Genomic DNA, 18,509 nt, shown 5'->3' on the forward strand with positions numbered 1-18,509 from the left:
CTCGGGTGAAACCTTTTTCTTCAGATAACTTTGCCTGTTTGACCCACATCAAAGTGTTCGCACATCCTTCTTCTTCTTTATGAGTAACTCATAGCCACATGTTTCAAAAACTCACAACTGACTGTGTTTGAGAGAGTTTTCTGTGAGTGGGAAGCAAGTAAGAACAATATATGATTCCAATGAGAAAGATTCCTCTGACTTGAAATGTTAACCCACTTTTTCCTCGCCTCAATTTCAGAAATAAACAAAAGCTAAATTTTAAACAGCCACTTCAACAGATGTCTAGTAATGTTTTAGGCTGCTTTGATGCTGTAAATATTTATTTATATGAACACCTTGCATCATAGTGATAAATAGGAAGAAATAATCAATCAGTCATTATGATGACTGGAAACTTCAAACAAGTGTGCACAACAGGTTTGATAGATTTTTTGATTGATTGATTTTATTCATTTCGAGCAGAAATTGATACATCGTTTCCATCACAGTCTCCATTGTGGCATACATAAACAATACATAGTAATACAAAGAAAATAATTGATTACAACGGGTGTGATGCAGATTATCATATATGAATTTCATTACGTTGAGGATGATGAAGGACAACATCAATCGGTTTTATGCAGTGAGGTGTTGGCATATGGAAAGATAAAGCCGTCAAAACTGAGGTGTCTTTTGGACCCATTTGAAAATACCTCTCATACATCATAATTGTGCATGAAAGCACTGACTTTGTTAAAACATACTGTGATCACTGAAGTGAGGAGCTACGCGTTTCATTTAAATGCAACTCAGTGAACACATAAGGGAGTATTTCTCTCTCTTCATCTCAAGTTGATTGTCATTTTGGTTTTTATCATTAAACTAGATTTTTTTGTTATTGTTTTTGTTATGCCAAATTACAATATTCTATTCGACTATCTGAGGTTCAAACCGCTCCCTATTTCAATCAAATTAATTTGAAAAGTTTAACATTCCCAAACATTTGGAAACCACTTATTAAGAGGACAGAAGCCCAGAAATCTCTGTTTGATCATGATGTCCTCAAACTCTTCGGGGGTTAATCCAAAACTCTCTCAGATCAAACATATAACTTCTCCAGTGGATCCTGGCACAACCTCGGGGGCCATTTAATCAGATCCCGCAATCACCTAACTGGATCATCTTAATTCAATTGAATTGAATTCAAGTGCCAAATACTGTGGAAAGGAAAAACTCCCATTTTCATGGGAAAAAACCTTATGGAAGCAGGCTCCGAGGTGGTGGCTTTCTGCTATTTAATATGAAGGAGTAAGTAGCTCTTCTTTCAGTCTTTCCTAAAAGGTTTAACTCCTCACACTAATCACAAAGAGTGAGGTTCAACACCCAACTGAGAAAACTCATTCCAGCCACTTGAATCTGCAAATCTCATTCTTTAAGCCATGACCAAAAGTTCACGACCGACAGTGAGGATGGGGACGTAGATTGACTGGTAAAAAGAAAACTTTTCTTTGCTGCTCTGCATCCTTCTCACCATGATAGTCTGTTCAAATCTGCAGCCACTCTCACAACCCCTCTCCCTTTAACCACGCATCATGGACTCAGACTTGAAGGAGTTAATGTGACTCAATGTGTGATGAAGGCTCTCATGTCACAGTGCCGACAAGGCATCATCCACAGGACAAACACAGAGACTCCTGACCCTGGCTGCAACTTTAGCGACTTGTTCATGAAGGTCACGAACAAAAAAAGAGGCAAAGCACGACCTTGGGAGAGTCCAACCAAAAGCTCAAACGACTGAGACTTAATATCAAGCAGACACTGAACTGTAACTGCAAGTACAGAGAGCAGCAGCCTGCACATACTCTTATCATCTTGTGGGAAGTTCTTCATGTTCTAGAGATTTTGAACACCTGCATTTGAAGTTAAAAAGTAACTATTAGTAAAGCAATGTTGTAAATCTTTGTAGTTTATTGAAATTGTACTTTGCACATTTATTTGAATATTTTCCCAATCATTTCACGTTTACTTGCAATGTACCAACAGTTGTACCAGAGTAAAAACTTTCAGTATGCTTTACAGCTCAGCAGAAGAGACCGTTTAGTGTCTCGGTTCTCAGGTAGTCTCTTGGTCTGTCTCAAGCGTGTCACTGTATTGCAGGTAGATGTGTGCAGTTCAACATGCTGACAGTAGAACACAGAAGATGAGGAGGAAGTGTAGGGGATGGAATTTAACTCTCTGAATAATGAAAGGGGAATCAGAGGTCCTTGATTTATAATTGACTGTCGAGAAAACCTATAATGCTGTCTGATAGGAAGGACCGGTTGTTGGTTTGTGGTTACGTCACATGTTTCAAGGATCTGTTGCTTGTCTGCAATTAAAGCTATACCAGCATAAAACTAAATATCTCACAACCTAAAACATAACCTGAAGACTCAGAAAATCACACCAAATCAGAATATATTTTCAATATCAAGCTCCAGTCTTCATATGCATAAATATGCTTCGATTTGACTGTTGATTTGCCCTACACAGATTATTTTTACCTTACAGGGAAGATTTTCATTCAATATTTGCATTTTAGGCAGAAGTTTACTTTGCTCTGTGAGTAATAGCTGTTAATATGTTCGTCCAAACAAACAAAATGCTTTTCCCTGTGCAAATGAACATGTGAATAGACAACCAATGTTTTGCATCTCATTTGTTTTTGACAATTTGTTCTATGAAGCATGATTTTTTGGTGACGGGGAACAAATAACATGTTTTCTTGAACACCGCCCACATTCTCAAATCTACTGACCCTCACATAAATGCATGTTTCTAAATGTGGCACTATACAAAGGAAAACAACAGGATTTCCATAAACAAGATTGAATGTCAAAGAAGGATCATTGCAACAACTACAACATCAACAACAACAACAACAACCACAACAAATGTTGTCACTGTGTGTAGTTTAATATGGCAGGTTGAAAGCACACCAATATGCAGTTCAGTAAATTAAGGAAGTTGAATGAACATTTAAATAACCATGGAATATATGACCTCTTTCAAAGACTAAAATAACGTGAGTGGTTAACTAACAAAATATAATATTCTAAGTGAAATTTTTCACGTGCCGCTGTATTCACCCAACATCATTTCTTAGGTAGCCCTGAATAAAATATTAAAGCCAAAACACAAAATTTAAATTTTACATGTTAGTCTTCATAGAGTGAGTTTGATAGAACTGTGCAACATGATGATGAATAGATATCATCTGGTGAAATGGCACCCTAATATGTCATGTTTTGTTTTATTTGCCATTTCGATGCTGTTGACCTCTTTGCTCTTTGTTGTCTTGTGGTCCTGGGGAATTAGAACCACCCGGGGCGAAGGTCCCCATGTTTGGCTGTGCTCTCTATAAGTCGGGCCAGACGTGGGGGCCCTGGGCTGTACAGGTACAGCTGCTCTGCGGGGGGGAGTCTTCACTGCGCACCTGAACCATTGCGCGCACCTTCTCCGCACCGATGAGAAACATCAGCCTGCTCCTGTCTCCTGTCGTGCCCCTCAATAGTTTCGGCAATGTGTTGATATTTCTTTTTAGTATTTGTCTGGCTACAACCATCATTGTCCTTAACGTGTCTGTGTTTCTGTCAATTATGCTGAACAAAGCGCTGCGCAGCGAGAACCGCTTCATGTACATGCTGAGCACCTGCTTCAGTGACATCTGCAGCGGCGTGTCTTACTATTATGCGGGTGTTCTTGACGTCAGAGACACTTTTAACTCACCTACAACAACATTTTATATCGCACCCACATTTTTGGGGTTGTCTTACATGGCCATCCTGGCTGCGCAGGCGGACAGGTACCACGCTGTGTCGGCGCCCTTCAAATACACGCAGCGCATGACCCGCAACAGGACCCTGATGGTCGTGGTCACTTACTGGATTTATGCTTTCGCGATTGTGGCCATGAACAACCTGGTCACACTCGGGGTTGCCAGACAGATCACAGGCATTGGCACATTTATCGGGAACATATTCACAGTGATTATAATGATCGGGCTGAACGTTAGACTGTTCATCATCGCGAGGTATCAGCTGGAGCGCGAGCCGCCCTCCGAGGAGAGGGACAGTAAGCGCTCCTCCGTCTATCTCATACTGGTGGTGGCCGCGTTTTTCTTAGCGACCTGGCTTCCAATATTCCTCCACATCATCACCTGCTATTTTGTCGGGAGGCCTTGTTATAACTTTAAGAATGAAGGTACAGACCCACTTCGTATTTTGCCCCGAATTAACGCGGCTCTGACGCCCCTTCTGTACATCAGAGGCTGCTCTGCGCTCAGAGAGACTCTGCTCAGCAAAGTGTGGAGACCCTGTAGGAGGAGGTGAGAGGCTGCTGATGTCTGATGACGCCACGCTGTTATTAATTTGTACCCTTTTCATGAATTGATCTTCTAGAATGAAAAAAAACCCAACATGATCTGTGGTGAGATGAAACAGAACAAAATCACTTAAACAGATCATGGTTTTTTTCCCCATATGCTTACAGCAATAAAAAACAGCCCTAACAATACAACGTTATGCCATTCCAACATATTTAAAATTCAGAAATGTATGCCTTTACACATTTGCTGCGTTTCTTGTGCCTCTGAGATGTTTGATGTGATTTTCTGCCCGATGTCTTGACATCAAACAAATAACGTACTCCGATGTGCTTTTCTCCTTTCTTTTCATGACAAAGCGGGAATCCTCGACGACTTGGCCCTTGCAAGCATTCAGTTACTGGATCCAGTAAATAAAAAAAACCTTGGATCGTTATTTGCAGGACGTTGATGCAACTATGTCAACCACCGCCGACCATTTTCTCTTGGCCGTCTTGGATGACGTTCAATTGGTCTGACTCATCACATCTGACTGCGGGTTTTTGTTTGTTTGTTTTTTAATCTTTATTTGTTCTTATGGAGTAAAAATGTCTGCGAACAAAAGCCATGTTAAAAGAAAAGTGATACCACGATAAATTTATAAATCATTTAAATGAAGTATGATTATATGTTTTTGTTAAAGAATGGAGTTATTTGTATAGAATTATACAAAAACTTGAGTCATGAATAAAATCAAGACACAATTAGTTGATTTGTGCATCTTTTCTTTTGATTTTCAACAGGTTGTATTGAATCCCTAAATTAGATTATACATTCGTAATTCCTAGAAGTTCGTTTCTGACCATCAATACGCAGTCATCGACAATTAGAAAATCACATTTCTAAGGATTGCTTTATCTGACTGAAGCCTCTCAGTAAATAATCTGTCTGGAAACATGCTGAGTGCGATTACGCAACACAGTTTATCAAACGTTCACTCAGAAGATGCAGTTTCCGAGGCAACCACACAGTGTCAGACGAGCACTTTGGCACTGAGCCATAACGTGGCCAGGCGCTGAATGTGGACCACAAACAACACATGAGGGATTGGATTAAAGCGTGTGAGGTATTTACACATAACAATCACTGATAATATCAGGTTGCACAATTGTAATAAAAAACTAAATACAAAAAAAAATTATGGGGATTAAGAAACAGTTGCCGTCAGTGAGGTTATGGAGGTTATGTCCAGTTTTCTATTGGCTGAGGGGGTCTGGGGTTTCCATGCAAAGAGGAGGAGCCTGCATATCACTATACTTCCGCACATCTGGTGCCCAGTTTGTGAACCTGAAATATTCCTGCCCTGCCTCTTTTCTTTCTCTCATTTTGCTGATTCGTCAAACAATAACCCCAGCTCGAATTATATTAAATAATATCCAACATACAAATACCAGTCTTAAAAGCGAAAACTCCAGGTTAAACACTGTATAAACCTGCAGAGATAAAACACAAAATACAAAAACAATGTAAATCGGTGAAATCATGTGTCTGATCATTTGTGAGAATGAGAGTTTGAAATTTCAGACAGCGATAAGCTTCTAATATCTCACTAAAATTGAATTGCAAGGTAAAGTGGAGGTTGTAGTAGACAAATCACTCACACTGAAAACGTATCCTTACAAATCGAAAGCCTTGTTGTTATTTCAGAGAAACAATCTGCACATAATCTTCAAAAATATCAGTTTGCTGAATCTGCAGGGATGCTTTGAGCATCAAATCTGGATAAACTGCACCACCACAATTAAAACCACTAAATTTGTCCTTTATTAAAAAAAATATTAATATTAAAGTGTAACTGTATTGTGGTGAAAATACAGTCGAAAGCTTCGATTTCAGATCAGTTATTCTTTGTATTGAGAAAATTGGCACCACATTAGTGTGTATAGAGATAATCTTTGCATTGTAAGTAGCAGCAGGGCTGAATGGAGCTGCTGGGAGAAGAAGGCCCTCACAACCACTGTTACTTTAGAAATATTTCCTCTCTGTCTCTCTGCCATCTTGCAGGTAAAGTTGCCACTAGGAACCCGGTTTGAGGAGAAGTGGTCGAACCCTCCCACACAGTGTGATGTTTTCTCTGCTGCACTCGGGGCTGGTTTCTATTCAAATGTGGGTCAGGGGTGAGGAAGCCTAACGTCATAAGCTTGCAACATGGCGTCCCGAAGGCTGTGAGATGAGCAAGAGGATGGTAAAGAACGCTTGAGAGCAGTCCTACAGATGTAATAAGGTATTTAAAAGAAATTCTCCCCGGCTCTAGGTGGATTTGTGACCCTGTTACGGCGCTGCTTTCGTGCGCGTCGTTTTCCTCCACAGCTGCTGCAAGAATCGCTCGGCTTTTCGGCGTTACGGTGTTTTTTTCTCTCTCTCTCTCTCTCTGTCTCCGCGGCGTGCCAACAAAAAAAAAAAACGGGTGCCTATTCTGGTTCTACCAGCCTGCTTGGCAAGCCGAGAATTTCCCACGTTACTCTCTCGTGTTCGTCGCTTTCGGAACAAACAACGTGAATCGTTTCGCAAAACTGTTTATTTTGGTGTCGTTAGATTAGAGGAGATGCCCCCGCAGCAGGACGACTGAGCACCAAACGATCACCAGGCTGGCAAAGCACATCAGGCGTGAGGGAGAGAGACAGGGGGGATCCACACACGGCTCGTCGCAACGCGTTCACCCAAATGTTCCGATATTCTTCACATCTACGGTTTGTAAAATCCAATGTGATCAATTTGAATTGTTTAAGACGATGTGAACGGATGAGGGCTTGGATTTAAGATCGATTCCTGTCATGTAAGCTCGGTCGACTTTTTTATTTTCTTAGAATGGTCATTTAATTGCCCTTATCGTTGATCGAATAAGAACCGACCGTGGTTTTACGCACGGTATTTTTACGCATCCTCTCGTTAATCTCGTAATGTAAACGATTGCAGTCGTTACGAACAGTGTGGTGTGAATTGTTTATATGTGGGTTAAGCCACCTTGGTCTTAGGTGTAGCTAATTAAACACGATTTAACCAGACTGAGTTGCAAAACATACCGAGCGCAGTGTAAACGCAGTTTATTTCGTGGTTTGAAAACGTTAACGCTGCTTATATCGATGCAGTGGCTGGTATATTTCTCTTTAGCCTATAGGTGGACCAGCGTTATACATCGACCATCTTTGTGATCGGCTACAGTGTGGGTGTAACGTTACACTGTGACCTAAAACTGGCCTGTTTTCATAGAAACAGATATGCGGATATCGACAAGGTTCTGGCCAAACCAAATGGGAACACCTCGCTGTCTTAAACCTCGGATTGTTTGAGTCGGAATTTTAATCAGCCACTTATCACTTGATTGTTTATCAAACAATGCATGTGGTCAGGTGTGAAAGCAGCAGCTCTGCTCCTTGGGTGATTGGAGTTGTTAAAGTACCAAGGGGCATGGTGATAATAAGGCATAGGAATGTCAATAAGGCCTGTTCTTTTGACTGGTTGCTGGGCTTTCTTTTCCAACCACAACGAAAATTTCAGATCTGTAAAACAGTTTTTCACATTGCTGTTCTACATTTCTTGGGTTTAACTGAGGTATATTTACTAGATAACCTCTTGCGTGAAGTGACACTGTAATATCTCTCAAAGTAAACATTTGGTTGTGATTGCATTAAATATGTTGCTCTTTATATAAGATGTTGTCGTGGTAGGAGCATTGTCACCTGATGTTTAAAAAAAACATGCTTTTATTTTTGTCACTCGTTTTGTCCTTGTTTTCTAACCTGTTGTGTAGTTTTGTATGAGCATGTTGTATAAATACGTCCATCTGTTTTTCACAGCCTCTTATCCTGCTCAGAGCTGTAGGGTGCAGCAGCCTATAATATGTAGATTACAAGGCACCATTTAGGTTGGCTACACCCAGTAAGAAGTGGTTCAAGTTTTCAGTGGCTCTACCTGCTTGGCCATGACTATCTGACTGGTGCATCACACCATTCACACTGACAAGCGCTGGATTATCAAGACTACTTTAGACACATCTGAATACATTTTACACATGATCTAATTTGTTCAGGCCTTTAAAGCTGGAATAAGACTCTAGGCTTTACGGCCTTAAGCATTTGATGATCTCAACACTGTATTTGTAACAGCATTATACTTTGAATACAGTAAATGTTTGTGTGCCCTCTGTCTTTCCAAACAGTCTTTAAATTTCTGATTAACTTAAACATACAGATAGTGTGTGATTGACTAGTAAAATAAACACTGACAATGTATTTTTATGGCTGAGTGGCAACTGCTGCAATCTGTACCACATGTAATTGTTAAACAATAAGACTGTGGCAGGGTTCACAACTTTTTGCAAGTATGCGATCTAATGGCGATTGTCAAACAAGTTCATTTAGGCAATTAAAGTGACCAAGTCATGTCAACTGATCGGTATGACTAGTTTCATTGATTATAATGGTCCACAAGTTCTGGCCTGAAGGGTAAGGCCTGCATGTGTGTCCGTGTCTGTATGAGTGCCTCATGATCCTCATGATCGGCAGCTTGGTCTTGCCTCACCCTGTTTGTTTCTCAACACACACACACACACACACACACACACACACACACACACACACACACACACACACACACACACACACACACACACAGCATCCTGTGAACACTGTGATCATGGCTTACAGTGGTATGTGTGGGCAGCCAGTGCTTCGCAGTAAGGCTACTTAGGCTATATGTTCTGCTGACATGCTGGACGAGGACTTATAGATTGTGCTTGGATGTTGGAGCCACTCGGACCTGCTCGCTCTGTGAGACGGTGCCTGGTCGAGGGCAGTTTGGTTTGCTCAGTGTGGATGAAGCACCTCGGGGCAGGGTTGTTGTTGTTCTTTAAGGAGAAGAATGTGGAATGTAGTGCTGATAGCCAGAAGGTTATGCAGTGTTTAAAGGGTAGAGAAGGAGGAGGTGAAGAAGAAGAGGGGGGGTAGCAGCAGCTCTGTAAAACTTGAACCATACAGGATCGTCTCCCTCCTCACCCAGCATGCCTATCTTTTAGCCAAAGCATGATGACCATGTCATGTGGTCTTCTGCTTTTTTTCTACTTTATCTCATCAAGTTGATTCTCTCAAGACAGAGGCCACTTTATCACACCAATCATATGCTCATGTGAGTAAAAGGGTTGATTACTTCAGTTTGGATGAGGGCACACCCTGTGTTACATCCTGTCTTTTGTTTCAGTCGTTATTTAGCTGTTTTCGTCAGGTTGTAATGAGCATGAGCTACAAAATCCAATTGAAAATTTGTAATTAATTTCATGCTTTAAGTTTGATCTGGTTTCTCACAAGCTTTATGCGTTTTGTATGTGCACACACTTAAAGTGTAGGTTCTTATAGGCATCAGACTGTTGACACCAAAGTTGCTAAAGCACCAAAGGACACATGATATCAGCCAATTTGTCATGATACAAAAACAAATTAGTCAAGCCAAAACATTCATCACATGTCCATTTGCAAAACACGATAGTGTATCACCTATTTCTTGTAGATGTCGTGTTTCATATCTTTGGCTGTAGTGATAACGGAGGAAATATAATATTAAAAACACCAACCATTCATTCAACAGCATTATGTGCCTCCTGTGTACACACAAATGCTGATTAGTGGTAGTTATCACAATACACAAGGAAGATATTTATTTAGTAAATATTCTTCAGTCTATTTATTCATGACTGTTTTTATCTGTTGTCTTTATTACTGACCTTTTTATTCATAACAATGAACTATGTCATGTAGATAAATGTCGCAGAATTATAAGGAAGAGATATTTGTTCAAGTATTTTTAACTAGCACACCCATGAAAGAGGAGTCTTGTTTTTTTTTTTTTTTTTTTTTTTTTTGGTTCTTCGACTAGATTTAGCTGTAGCATGATTACCTTCTGCTGACCTCCAGAGCAGAAGAGACGAATCATTCTCCACTGCTATGATGTAGACTCTCACACCACTGTTTCTTCATTATATAAAGGAAATCATTTGCACTCAGTCTTTTGAAAATATCTTCATAAAAAGGGCAGTTTTCTTGAGAATTGTCTTTGTTTGGAGGTTAAGTTTTTCACAGGGTTTGTGTGTGTTGCCTTTGCGTTCTTGTAGTGCAGTACTGGCACATCTGGGGGTGCACAACAATTACTGCCCCCCCTCCTGTGATGAAATGAGCATGGCTCTTTTCATTCCACTGCACCCTTGGCAGAACTTGTTTGTCTGCAACATGGCTGAGCTGCCTGACAGAAAATGAGTCTTAATTGGAAGGTTTCTCCTCACACGGCTACATGGGTAGTGCAAAACATGTACTCCCTCTTTCACCCTTGCAGCTCTATGATCATGCACCTGTTCACCAGCATTGTGAATTGAGCAATTCGGCAAAAATTCAACAGAGATCAGGCTTTAAATTCTTGTCTTTTTTCTTTTATTTCTTTTTTGTTTTTTTGCAGTCGGGCGTATCTCCTGCAGCTTCTCTGAAAAGATTGTGTTCAGAATTGGGCCGGTGTCCAGAATTCCAGCAGTTGCTCAGCATCACAATCATTTAACCATTTCTCATGGAGGCACGAGTGTCGACGCGTTTTTATTTCCAGCCAAGACCGCAGCAAGTGGTTTCACTTGTTGTTTTATCCCCGTCAGTTTCTTACAGAAAAGAGACAAATGTATTTGGCCTGGTAGCTGTTCTCTCTATGTATCCGTGGATCTAGTGATGATTACTCCAAATGGAAAAGTGTTTTAGATACAACTGTAATAGCTTAAAATAAAGGAGTAATTGTTCATTTTACATTTTTCATTGGATTCTGTGTCCGACCAACAAATGCATTGTTGCATTGTTTTTCTGCTGATTCCTAATGAAAATGAATGGTCACCTTATTTATTCAGGTGTTGTATAAATCATTGGATTGGTTTTGGGTAACTTTGCTAATCTTGCTCATTTTCAATTTCTCTTTAGTTCAACTCTTTTTATATTGTGTCAAATACAACAAAGTCCTTTCAAAGCACTTTTACAGAGGATAACCCAACAACTCCACCTGAGCAATCATAAGCGATTGTGGGGGGAAAAAACTCCCCTTTTTTCACAACAGAAGCCTGATTGTCATTGTTTCTGATACACAGATGTTCTAACACAGGTTTCCCTGTGTTTGTGTACATAGAGAAAGTGCATCTGGGACAGTAAATAAAGTGTCATGAATGAAACAGTAATAGTAAAATCCTTTTATAAGTCAATCCAAGGTAAAATAAGTGCTCCAAGTTCCACATCTCAACAGTAGACTATTTGTAAAGAATAATTGCATTTTACCTTCCTGTTGCAAAGCTTGCCCAGTCGCTATATAAACAATCCCACCTCTTAATTGACTTCAACCTTGCAAGGTGAAAACATCATTGTGTGGAAAGTAATTACTTAGTAATTAAATTTGACTGCAAATATTTTTTTTTTCAATTGCCCTGTTGTAATTTGATTGGCAAGAAAAAACGGTTGCCTGTTTTGTGGGAGCAATTAAACAGTCAATGTATAAAAGCGAACTGATGTCTGAAACCATGATATATATATATATATATATATATATATTCAGACTGAGGTTTGAGGCTTTTCCTTCAATGGTGCAGAAATGACCATTATGTAAAGGAGCATGTAGAGTAGTTGGCTGAGGAGTCCAGCTGTTTGGGCTAATCTCCTCATTGTGCTGTGAGCTGTTCTTCTGCTCACCATGCTTCTGCATGTCGGGCTGTTTCGGTGCCCACGAGTCCTGCTCGGATCAGCCTTACCCATGTAGCAGTGTGAGCCCTGCTGAAAAGAGGTGGTTGCTTGGTGTTTGTATTTCAAACTGGCTTTGTACCATCCCCCTAACCCCTCCCCCACTCCCTCTGCCCACCAGCATATTCTGTGTGTGTGCTGTGTGTGCATGTGTTTAAGTGCACTGTCCCTCGGTGCACGCTCACAGGGAGGCCTTTTTGCTCCTGTACATGATTGCCTTTCGTTGCCTACTTCAGCCTCTCCTGCCTGCCTGTCTCTCTTCTCTGCCTATTCTTGCAGAATATGACAGCCCTACAAGGTCTACCCCTTCTATTTTCTTTGACCAAACTACTATCAAAATATACCCTACAATAAAGCAAGTTGTGACTTTTTTTTTCTTCATTTTTTAACTTGCCCGTTCTTTTCTGTTGGTTGTCAGCAGATGACCTTTCACAGTAGTAGGGTGTGTTTTGTTATTGCGCCACAGGACTTTGCCTCACCTCTGCCCTCTCTCCTGGGTCTCTACCCTCTGTTCAGGAGATTAGTGCCACAGCCCACCGCGTTCTCGGTCACCTTCGCTGCATGAACACGAGCTCTAAACAGTTTACTGACTCGCCGTTTAATCTGTAAACTCCTTGTAAAAAGAATGCCCTGACAGGGAGCATTAAATTAGGTCCAACTTGATCATCCACATTTCTAGTATAACCATTTGAATTCAGAGAAGACTAACATTGACTTACTCCCCAGGTCATTTGCGACACACCCTTGTTTACAGTAACAAACACTTGGATGCATTATCCTGGTCATGTCTGTCAGTCAAACGTACACATCCCTATGTACTCATGAGCTGGCATCCGGGAGGAAAAAGAAACCGTCACGGCTGAGACTGAGCAGTGAGGTGCAGTGTTTTTGAAATAAGGAGGCCTCCTCTTATCATTAAGCCATCGTTTTTGAGAAGGTTAAAACTTCCAGCAAGGTAAGCTGATCCTGTGCCTATGTTTGAAGGGCACCGACTACCCTGGTCTGTTACAGTCCAAGCCCAAGGCGGACTGTGGATGGTATGTGGTGGTATATTTGGTCGGAGCAAGTCTTGTTTCTAATGACCGCCTTGACCACCCATCATGCCATCCCTCACCCTGCGTGCCAACTAATAGAACTGGCTTCAGAATCCAACTGCACGAAACTTTGCTCGCCAACTATGTAACTTTATAGGTACAAAGTAGTCATCTGGCATATTGGAAACATCTTGTTGGTCCTGTAGGATCATCTTTCTGATGGATCATCCATCCCTGGATTTACACTGTAACTGTGTAGAGCAAGCCAAACGCTAGTGTTGGAAACGTTTCTGCAAGGTGCACAGAGTGCATGCAGAGCAACCATGTTGGTACAGGCCTATCAGTGCCCCATGTTACTATGCCTGTTTTCCTGGGCAGCATCGCTAGAAGGGGAACTGGGCCTACACGTGTCCCACCCTAGCTGCATATAGATCAGCCATAATCCATTAGCAGCTCCCTGGATTCCAGCCGGCACAGCACAGCGCTGAGGGGTGGGCTAGAGAGAGGGTAGCTGTGTGAGTGATGGGGGGGGGGAGAACGAGGGATGAGAAGAGAGGAGGGGGGTGGGGGAAGTTTTTTTTTTTTTTTTTTTTCCCCTCCTGAGCTGGCTGCTCTGAGCCCAGCCCCCTTTTATGTTGGACCTGCTGGAAAAGCCTCTTGAATCCCCCCGTAAAGCCTGCAGAGGTGTGTGTGTATGTTAAGAGAGAGACTTGAATGATATATGGCTTCCTGGCTGGCATCGTAGCAGAGGCCCTCCTTTCTCCAGCAGCCCTCTTCTACATTATCGCCTGCGGGGGCTGAGCACTGGAGACTCCCGTTGCACAGTTTGCAACAGATCTGAGCTCTCGGTTCAGTCGGGTGGGGGGGGGGGGCTGTTCCTAGGATGTGCCTGTATGTCCGGTGAGAGGCTGGTGAGGGTGGAGATGTTGTAGAGAAAGGTGGAGAGGTGCAGAGAAGGAACGGGGGAGGGGAAGAAGACCATGAGTGGAAGTGTCAAACCAGAGGAGGCAAGCCCAGGCCTGGGCCTGAGAGTAATGATCACTTCAGCTGATTGTATCAGCTCGTCTGACTGTGACAGGCCAGGCTTTGCTACATCAGCCAGCCATCTCCAGCTCACAGTTTTACCCTTGTTGTTCTTGTACCATTATTGCCTGTGACTCACAGTTTGTTACAATGATTTATGTTTATTTAGGCTTAACGGTTTTTTTTTTTTTTTTTTTTTTTTTTTTTTTAAATCTTGTAGTTTTCTTCATTGCTTTTAGTCTTAGCTTTGTGTATCATTGGCTAGTTTTTTAGAGCCGTGGTTTAAAAATGGCGTGATACGGTATATAACTTAATAGGAATTTCTGAATAATATGTAAGTATCCTAATTTAATAAAATAACATAAAAAGGTGGTTGTGAGGAATGCATTTAAATGCACTTTCTGCCTGGGCTGTCTTCCATGTAGATTGTTTTCACAATGAAGTTTCTTTTGTAACATATATTGAGTTCTTGAAATCATGAACACTGTTTAACATTATGCTTTATGTTTTTGCTCAATATATATTTGAAAAAACGTGGCTGCGTCTTCGGCCACACTCGAGTTTGGGAATAATGGCTTTCCTTCAGTAAAGACAAATGAAACACTTGACATGCTTTGCAGGGTTTTGGATGCAGGTTTGGTGGTTTGGTCTGCCGAGCTCAGTTTAGGAACTGCTGCTTTCCTTCCTGCTGTGCATTATGGAACATGATTTTCATTAAATCTCTCGGTTGGCATGAGGTTAAAATGGCACATTTGCACATGTATTTACAGCTCGAGTCAAGCATTTCTCTGCATTACTGGGTAATCTCTTGTAATGCGGTATACCCTGCTGTGGTCAGGGGCATTAAAGATGTGTGTCCATTTTTCCAGCAAGTCCAAGGGTTTTAGAACATGAGGAGCATGAGTCATACACAGGCTGTGCTCCCTCAACTACGGCACACTACTGTTTCCCTCCGTCTTTACTTGTTGCAATAAGTTTTTCTATCAAAATGGATTTAGTTTTAGAAAATAAATGGGTGTTGTGGTTGGAGTAGGTCATCAGCATGTAGTTTATCAGTGAATAGCATTCAGCTGTCCTATTTCAATAAATGAGGGCCTCTCTGGGGGATCAAGTGATGCTGTCCTTGTGTTTGAGCCACACCCTCCCCCCTCCTCCTCTGCCCAGACTCCTGTGTAGTTTTACCTGCTCAGGTGTCACCTAATCTCTCCCCCTGGCCCTGCTGTGCCACCGACCCCCACCCCCAGACAATGGGGCAAGGCTGACATTACCATGACCTAATAGAGACTAGAGTGATCCGAGTTTCCAAAGAGGGCACCCCACCGAAACTAGAGTTGCTCTGGTGAGATAGAGAAGAAAAGCTGAGAGGAGGCACCTTAGAAAAGTAGTTACTTTACCCTTTCTTCTTCTCCACCCCTGTGGCTTTTGTACCACAACAGTGGCAATGTGTACAATCAGAACTTGATCCATGCAGGGTTGCAATTTGTTTAAAAAGGAAGATGAGAGGGAAGGAAGGGTTCTGGTTTCTCAGCTTCCGTGCGATTATGTGGCACGCTGAACTAACAGTTTGCCAATTTCCCTGTGCTTAGATTGATGTACTCACAGTGTGGGTGTCATAAGATATGCATTTTAAATGTTACTGTGTTATTGACCTCTGTGACGGAACTGTAAGTTAAAGTACGCTTACACAAAACATGATGCTTTTAAGGAACAATTTTTGTTTTGTTACTAAAATCTATTCATGCAGCTTTACCCAAGTGAATGCTTCCTAGTTTTGTCTGTTGATGTATTGACTGTTATGTTTTCTTTAGGATACGTGAGTATACACAACAACCTGTCATTAATTATCATGTTAAGTGAATATTCCCAACACCCTCTTTTTTTTTCTTTTTTCTTTTTTCTCAGGTTTAGGTGGTGCTCGTGTAGGAAGAGAGAGTGAGAGAAGGACAGAAGGAAGGAAGGAGGAAATGGAACTGCCAAATCATGCCAAACAACTGCTGCTGCAACTCAACCAGCAGAGAACCAAGGGCTTCCTGTGTGACGTTATCATCGTGGTGGAGAATGCGCTCTTCCGTGCCCACAAGAACATTCTGGCTGCAAGCAGCATCTATTTCAAATCTTTGGTCCTCCATGATAACCTCATTAACCTCGACACAGAGATGGTTAACCCCTCTGTATTCAGACAAATTCTGGACTTCATTTACACTGGGAAGCTCCTATCCTCATCAGACCAGAGCAGTGAGCAGAACTTCAGTGCCCTCTTAACCGCAGCCAGCTACCTCCAGCTCCATGACCTCGCCGCCCTGTGCAGGAAGAAGCTTAAGCGCAGTGGTGGGAAACCCCTCCCAGGTAAACCCCTCACTCCAGGTCCCCTCAGCCGCTTACGCCTCAACAGCCAGCGCCTTTCCTCCTCAACCCCTGCTGGCCCCAACAACCACTATCCTCCGACCCCTTCTGAAGCCGACCAACCTCAGCCAGATGAAGGCCTTCGGGACAAACTCTCAGATGACGAGATGTACATCGGCAGCTCTGGGAAGAATGGAAACGGGGGAAATGCCAACAGTAATGGTAACCTCAGTAGTGGAGGAAGTGCTGGGGAGCCAGATCTTGGACTAGACCTGTCCAAGAAGAGTCCCACCTCTGCGGGCACAGTCACTGATGCCCTCAGCCCGCACAGCATCTCCCAAGAATCCCCTCAATCTGCCTCAGTATCCACAACCAACAGTGCCTCACTGGATGATTCCTCCACCACCCTCCCAGGTGTAGACACCTGTGTCTCAGAAACCATGGAGCTCAACTCCTCTAAAACCTCAGAGGAAACCCAAAACCAGTCTGATGGGCATCCACCACAGAAAAAATCCCGACAGGGTGCTCGAAAGAATGAGTGGCCTAAGAAAGAGGCATCAGGGTTGAAGTCTGAAGATCATGAGAGGCCACTGGTTAACGGGGTGATTGTGGGTCCTAAAGACGCCCGCTCTTCTGGGATCGGAGGAGGTGGCAGCGGAAGCTTTGCATCTGATCAGTCTCTCCCGTGCAAAGACGAAGAAGACGGCGGAGAGAATGGCCGGGACCACAGTGATGAAAGTGGGCAGAGTGACGGAGACAGTGCAGGAGGTGGAGGACGAGGAACCAGAGGGGGACACCACAGCGCCAACTATGTATACCGGCAGGAAGGTTTTGAGCCAGCATTTGGAGACAACCTCTATGTCTGCATTCCCTGTGGTAAAGGCTTCCCAAGCTCGGAGCAGCTCAATGCTCATGTGGAGACGCACACCGAGGATGAGCTCTACATTAAAGAGGAGGGAGGGACCTTTGTGAAAGAAGAAGATGAGGAGGAGGCCGAGGACCTCTCGGCTCCTGTGGGTCCCTCCAACTTTGGTTCTGAAGCCCGTCCATTCAAGTGTACAGTCTGCAGTAAGAGCTACAAAGATCCAGCAACACTGAGACAGCACGAAAAGAGCCACTGGCTGACCAGGCCCTTCCCCTGCAACATCTGTGGCAAAATGTTCACTCAGAGGGGAACCATGACTCGCCACATGCGTAGCCACCTAGGCCTCAAGCCATTTGCATGTGAAGAGTGTGGCATGCGCTTCACACGCCAGTACCGTCTGACGGAGCACATGCGCGTTCATTCGGGGGAGAAGCCGTATGAATGCCAGCTATGTGGGGGGAAGTTTACCCAGCAACGCAACCTCATCAGTCACCTGAGAATGCACTCCTCACCCTCTTAGAAATGCATCAAGCCAAAGAACTCTGGGAATAGAAAAAAAAAAAGAAACATTGCTCTACCTTGTTCCATCTCAAAAAGCAAAGAAATGCACACACACACACACACACACACACACACAGTTCTCCGTATTGACTCCAATTTACGATGCCCTGGCTAAGTGAATGATGTAGCTGTTAGCCACACAATGCTCGTGGTGATGGTGGGATCTTGTTGATGCAAGGATCAAGTCATCATTTCTGTCAAATGACTGCTCACCTCTCAGGAGTTCTAGAGGGACAATTTACTCCTGTCTCTCTCCAAAGTCACAAAGCCATGGTGGAGTGGCACGACTTCTGGTCTGTTAAATGTGAATGTGGGTACTGATATAATGTCAAGGCCCCCCTCCCCTTCCCTCACCTCATACCGCTCAGCAGCCTTCCTCTCCTCTACCTTTTGAGCATTGAGTTGCTCAGATGGTTCCTCAAAAATATCAACTCAAGAGTCCCCTCTTTACTCAGTGCTATTTTGACCAAAAAAAACAAACAACCCGTGCAAACAATACTGGCAATAATTCAGCAAAAAGATTATTTTTACCCAGACAGCTTTATAGCCTGCAT

At 42.7% G+C, this 18,509-nt stretch overlaps 2 protein-coding genes across 3 annotated transcripts; both read left to right on the forward strand.

Annotated features, from left to right (window-relative positions):
- Window positions 1-3,488: 3,488 nt before the first annotated feature.
- Window positions 3,489-4,352, forward strand: LOC308111743 (adenosine receptor A1-like; the record flags this gene model as incomplete). Its single annotated transcript, XM_080466755.1, has 1 exon — window positions 3,489-4,352. One exon carries the CDS (start codon window positions 3,489-3,491, stop codon window positions 4,350-4,352), a length of 864 nt encoding a protein of 287 aa, XP_080322881.1.
- Window positions 4,353-6,482: 2,130 nt separating this feature from the next.
- On the forward strand, window positions 6,483-17,985 carry hic2 (hypermethylated in cancer 2). Of its 2 annotated transcripts, none has more exons than XM_080468406.1 (2): window positions 6,483-6,608; window positions 16,089-17,985. In XM_080468406.1, the coding sequence occupies exon 2, from the start codon at window positions 16,151-16,153 to the stop codon at window positions 17,912-17,914; it is 1,764 nt and encodes a 587-aa protein (XP_080324532.1). In that variant the 5' UTR covers window positions 6,483-6,608; window positions 16,089-16,150; the 3' UTR covers window positions 17,915-17,985. The 2 variants fall into 2 exon arrangements, with proteins under 2 accessions (XP_080324532.1, XP_080324533.1); XM_080468407.1 differs by lacking the exon at window positions 6,483-6,608 and adding an exon at window positions 6,981-7,074 and having other exon boundaries at window positions 16,089-17,946.
- The last annotated feature ends 524 nt before the right edge of the window (window positions 17,986-18,509 follow it).

Source organism: Lipophrys pholis (assembly GCF_963383615.2).
Source record: "Lipophrys pholis genome assembly, chromosome: 7".
In the NCBI taxonomy this organism is placed as follows: Eukaryota; Metazoa; Chordata; class Actinopteri; order Blenniiformes; family Blenniidae; genus Lipophrys; species Lipophrys pholis.